This window comes from Ruditapes philippinarum, unplaced genomic scaffold (genome assembly GCF_026571515.1).
Source record: "Ruditapes philippinarum isolate M1 unplaced genomic scaffold, ASM2657151v2 ctg8107_1_1_1_1, whole genome shotgun sequence".
In the NCBI taxonomy this organism is placed as follows: Eukaryota; Metazoa; Mollusca; class Bivalvia; order Venerida; family Veneridae; genus Ruditapes; species Ruditapes philippinarum.
Genome location: NW_026863428.1, coordinates 72,433 through 78,144, shown reverse-complemented (window position 1 = coordinate 78,144; position 5,712 = coordinate 72,433). Strand labels below are relative to the sequence as shown.

General features: G+C 32.2%; 1 protein-coding gene across 1 annotated transcript; it reads right to left on the bottom strand.

The window, feature by feature from the left end:
* Positions 1–1,864: 1,864 nt before the first annotated feature.
* On the bottom strand, positions 1,865–4,599 carry LOC132722095 (uncharacterized). The gene is made up of 2 exons (XM_060706523.1): positions 4,449–4,599; positions 1,865–2,341 (listed from the first exon to the last, which is right to left on the bottom strand). Exons 1-2 carry the CDS (start codon positions 4,597–4,599, stop codon positions 1,920–1,922), a joined length of 573 nt encoding a protein of 190 aa, XP_060562506.1. The 3' UTR covers positions 1,865–1,919.
* Between the last annotated feature and the right edge of the window lie 1,113 nt (positions 4,600–5,712).

Sequence of the window (5,712 nt, the reverse complement as noted above, 5' to 3'; positions counted from 1 at the left end):
TCTGCGTGGTGTCCGAAAATTAGTTTCTTTGTTAACATCACAATATTTTACTTTTAATATATTTCAATAAAAATTAGCACGAATCTGGAGCCGTGCCGCTTTAAAACCTTTGAAGAAAGCTGTAAATATGGAAGCTTTTGACTTGACATATCTACACACGCACGCACACACACATTTATTTTTATATATAAAATCATTCTTAAACATTTATACATGCTTGATCAAGGCGCTTTAAATCCAGTTGTAAGTAAATGTTTATTCCTTAGATGGTAGGAATTCATACGTCAAAAGATGTCGGAGGGAAAAGGTGGTCGCCGATAGCAAAGGAAACAAATCCGTCAAAAATCGCATGCTTGGTTTTATGATTTTGTCTAGGAAAGATTATTATACATCGTTACGTTCAAGTTTTACTTCTTGTATTTTATTGTCATTTATGATATACCCGTTCATAATCTGGGCATGGACCCACATCAATGACTTGAAAAACTAGCCCCTGACCAAAAAAAACTAGCCCCTGCCAGTTGGAAGTTCAAATCTCGTTACGGACTTAGATTCTTTCACGGAATTATCCAGGTAGCTTACGGAACGTCGTAGGTTCTACTCAGTTGCCTAATGTGACTGAAATAATGCAAGGAAGGGTGACTGAGTTATCAAAAGCACTTGCTGTTACACATTTTAGATGAGATGTTCATCTCATATCGGGTTTAGGTAGTGTTTATGGTCTTTGGCATAATTTTTTTGTTTTAATTTCAGTAACATTATTTTGAAACATTAGAGGCTTAAGGATGTCAGTGTGTTTGAAATGTAGCTAGGTTGACGGTAATATTTGCCATTTTTACAGAAGCATTTCAGGGATTTCATATTATTTTTACGTCAGTATAAAGTAATATGTGAAGATATTTTAACACTATGATGGTTCTGTGAAACTGTTGATAATGTGATGATGTTAAGACATCTCACTATCTTAACAAAGAATAACCTGCATTTTCCAATTCAGATTTGAGATTGAAAATGATTCATGAAAAATCACCATGTTTATGTTGAACTTATTTATTATCCCTCGTTTACAGACTCAATCAAACCTAGTCTGCAATTTTCATGTTATTTTGTTGTGAAAAATGTTTTCGATGGCTCACTCTGTACAGCGTTGGCATAACGACACAACACTTAATAACAAAAAGCATGGAGATATGTTTAACCGATAAAGACTCCAATAAAATATCTAAGATTGTTTTTCTAACGTGAAAAAAATAATTAGGGTCATTGTGTGTATCTTATTAAAAATATTACATTATTAAAATACATTGTCTGATATGTATAAACATTGTAAATGTTCATGTTAATGCTGATCGTTATAACGTAGTTTTGGCTCCTATGTACGTAGCCACGTTCAATATGTGGGTGCACAGATATCAAAAATGTTTTAGCATTAGCGGCAGTTAGGTTAAGAAAGTGTGACGCCCATTTGACTTTCGAATGACGTCGACATTGATTTACATTTAGTGCCGGGCTATTTATGTTTAAGGGGTAAATTAAATGTTTGTAACTATTTTATCATGTTTTGTGAAAACAGTCAACAAACTGTTAAATCGGTCTATTCCACACATTTCTACGATAAAATTTCCTTGAATATATCGAAGTAGTATAGTAATAGCCCTCGTACATTTAGTAGTAATACAACGGATTCATTTGGAAGTCGTATAATTGATAATTTAATCAGTACTAAATTAGAGAAAAAAGATCATCCTAAAGAAAACCCAAACTGCAAATTGAAAACATCGTAGGCTCGGTTTAAATGATCAAATAAACAACAGTAGTAATTGCAAGCTAATAAAGCAAAAATTAACATAAATGCTCCTTCACATTTTATCTATTTTTGTTTGTGAATGGTAGTTCTAAAATCAAGTCAACACATAATTTCATGGAGAAAGTTGCCATCCGGAAAACGTCGGTTGAACGTACTGGCCACTGTAAGCTGTGCAACCGCGACCTTCTACACGTCTTATGAAAACATGATCCCCAGCGTTCACTCTGGCTAGAACAAGACCAGATGAGGGATTATACAAAAGTCTTTGACCAGATCCATCAGCTATCGTCCATCCTTGAGTCTCCCCATTAACTACAATTTCAGTGATAGCATATTCAGCAATATCATTTGTGAATGTCCAAGTAAACACATATATTCCGGATTCTGGTACAATGTATATCCCGTCATGTTCATTATAGCCATTTCCAGTATCTAAAACTTCAGTGTCGTATTCAATTATTTGATGATCGTTGAAACATTTGCTTGAAGAAAGGTACACATGAAACGCAATCCTTTCTGATTGTAATAGTTCCTCTGAAATGAGACATTTAAATATATTCATTTACCAGCATTTCATATCTAATTTATTAAGTTGGTGTTAAAGGGATACTAAGACAAATTAATTACAAAAAAATCACTCAAATCACGCTAAAATGATATATTTTAAAGTCCCAACATGAATTTCTTTATTATTTCTTTATAGTTTGGGTTTGAAGCGTAAATTGATCTTAATATGTTGAACGGGATCTATACGTCGACAGAATCACCGAGTAGTTTTAAAACAAGTCATGTGTCTTGAAAAAAACCGTGGAAGTTACAACAACAGATATTTCTGGAAGTCACAATAACAGATATCCTGGATATTGTATAATTAAAACAAGTCTAAGTCATTCATTTCATATGTTCTTTAACGTTTCAAGAGTTCACTGTGACAACAACTGTGAAATCTTAAGGCTCTAACCTGGCCCAGGTGGGTCAAGTTTATTCTTAATAAGGAGCATAGTTTTGTTCCTGTGACTGCCTAGTTTATTCATTTTGATTGCATTTACATAATAATGAATGATAAAAAACGAAGAAATGAAAATTTTGCATGTGTCTCCCTTTTAGGGTTACATTTGGGGATATTCTGTATATGTGATTATCTGATAAGCAATATTTTGACCACCGGGGACAACATGGTGAAACGATGTTTATCTTTTATTTCACATATTAAGAATCATGTTTACTTACTCATATTCTATTTATTTTTAACCCATTTACATTTGAAATTTAAAACTGAAACTGATGATTAAAATCACGTTATTTAATCTTGAACCAATTATAACAACAGGTCCTTTTGTAAATCTGGTATGAAGCAATGGCACGATTTGTTTTTCAAGCCGTCAATTAAAACACAGTACATAAAAGCATTCACATGCAATAGCTTTACACTTCATGGCCAATTTCAAATTTGTAATTTTGTTTAAAAATATTTTTATATTCATTTTCTATAAATTGAAAGGCAATGTTTTTTCTTATCTCCGTATACAAATAATGGACTGTGCAACAGTCCGTGGTTTACCTGGATTAAATATCGTGGAACCAGACTTAAGTAAACATGCCTCCACTTTAGGGGAACTGTTTTGCATTTGGACAAAACGCATCGGTGTTAGAACTGTTGCAATTCACTGTCGAAAATCATCTAATTTTCTTCAATATATCCATTTGTTGACTTTAAGGAACTAGGAAAAATAAGTTCGTTTTGAAGAAATTTATCTCTTAAAGTTTTGTATTTTTCTTTTGACATGATTTGGATATTGTTGTGCGGCAACAACTTAAACAACTGCCATTTATATAATAAGCGAGGTCACACGTGTGCTGATTTATTTAAGTTGGATAAGGTAACGGGTCAGGTGCCTTTAATGTTTTAAAAACCTTTTTACAAAACTATTTTTCCATAGCAATCAATGTTGCATTTTGCGCATGCGCAAAAACGACATTGACTGAAACAAGTACTACTAGTACTGAAGTAATGGAATTTTCGTGTCGTAAAGCTTCCCCTTCAATGTCATCAACTGGGCAAATGTAAATGGACCAGGTAACATTTTATTCGGCTCTTCTAAAGGTATGAAGTACACAGCTGACCATTCCTTCGCGTGCGTAAAACCTCGCTTGTTTTGTTTAAATGCATTTATTAATTAATTTTGTGAAACATGATTCACAACTTTCTAGACAGTACATAAACTTTACTCTTCTATCAATTTGCTAAACAATTAAGTCCAAAATTGTAATATGTTTACATTATGATTTACGGATTTTTCTTTTTTCTAAAAATTAAACTAATCGTCAAAAAAAAACCCCTGTTCGGCAAGAAACTCTCTTTTTGGGGGCAAAAGCAACGCCCCCTTATAGGTTCTACACAGGGGTAAAAATGGGTGTATCAAATGTTATCATTTTCTAGTAACGGGCATGTAATTACTTATTAAAATTTGAAAAAACATGAAAAAGCATAACTTCTTTTAGAAATTTTTGAATGTGTGATTGGTTTTTTGAACATTTGGCGTGCCATGCCAATCCGATACGCTGCTTTTATTTATGCTGTCAAGGTTGTCATGCATTGCTGCATTTATGTGACTTTCATAGCTTGGGCTGTTATGCATACCCTCGTCTTTGAGTCTCGAGACGTCAAGTTCCAATTCGTTTACGCGGCTTTTCAATTCGGTATTGTCATAATTCAACTGGAGATTTTCCTGTTTCAGTTCGATATTTGCCTGTTTCAATAAATCCATCTCGGCTTGTTGTTTATCAACCATTATTTCAAGAATTTTCAAACGTTCTTCAAAAGAACTGCCATTAGCAAACACTATGCCAGAAATTAATAGAAATAAACGCAGCATAACGACCAAAGATATGGAAAAGTACATTTGAGATTTGCTGATGTTAAATGTAAGTTTATATACATTTTTGACAAGGCTTATCTTGAGAATTTTTAAGTGAACTAGTTTGTACTCACTTTCGATTAAACTTAAGGTAAGGATTGGTTTATAGCCACCAAGTATTTAAGTAATGTGTATCCATGCCTAAAATGCTGAATCTTATCTTTAGTTTTAATTCTATTTTCTTTTCAAAGCTAGGTAATTAAAAAAAAACCAACATAATTAGCCAACACAATGTAACACATGTACTTTTATATACATGTAAGAATATCACATAAAATAAGGCGTAATCTTACACAAGAAATGTGAACGTATAATATTTAAACATGGATTTTACCGTACTAATTACATGTTATAAAAAAGATAAATTGACAATTTATACACAGTTTCATCAATTTAAAATGTACGTTTACATATTTAAAAAAGATAGTTGTTGTACAATGTCAAAAAACTACTTTGATGGTTGTGTTTCTTTATAGTTTTGTAATTTATTCATAGATTTAAAAAAAAAAATAATTGGGCTACTGTGAATATGAAAAAATAATATTAAAGTTTCTATATTATTGAAACACCCTTTTTATAGCAACAATGCCGTTGAATCATCCTCTACTTGACCCTGATTAGGGCATTCGTATGAACAGAATTTGGTAGAATTTGTCAGTTTGTTTTGAATCGGTTTATTTAGACAATACTTTCAGCAGTTTCAAAGTTTATTTCAGAGCTCAATTCAAGTGTTACACACATGGCAATATGAGCTATAGCATATAAAAGTACATCACATGAAAGGCATAGCATACACATGAAAATAATAATATTTATACAATTCATCTTACCAAAGATGAGAGAAACACGCATTTTCATGATGAACAGATATGTAGAAATATTATCTATTCTCAAATCTTGTGATTATTTCCTTTAGAATTTACAAAAATGTCTGTTTTCATGTATTCATTACAACAAATTATATTCATATTCATAATAGATTTTAAA

Excerpts from the sequence above, each read along its gene's own strand:
- LOC132722095 (XM_060706523.1), bottom strand. The coding sequence starts at position 4,599 with ATGGTTGATAAACAACAAGCCGAGATGGATTTATTGAAACAGGCAAAT. Across the intron at positions 2,342-4,448 it reads CTCGAGACTCAAAGACGAGG|AGGAACTATTACAATCAGAA; the intron begins GTATGCATAACA and ends GTCTCATTTCAG.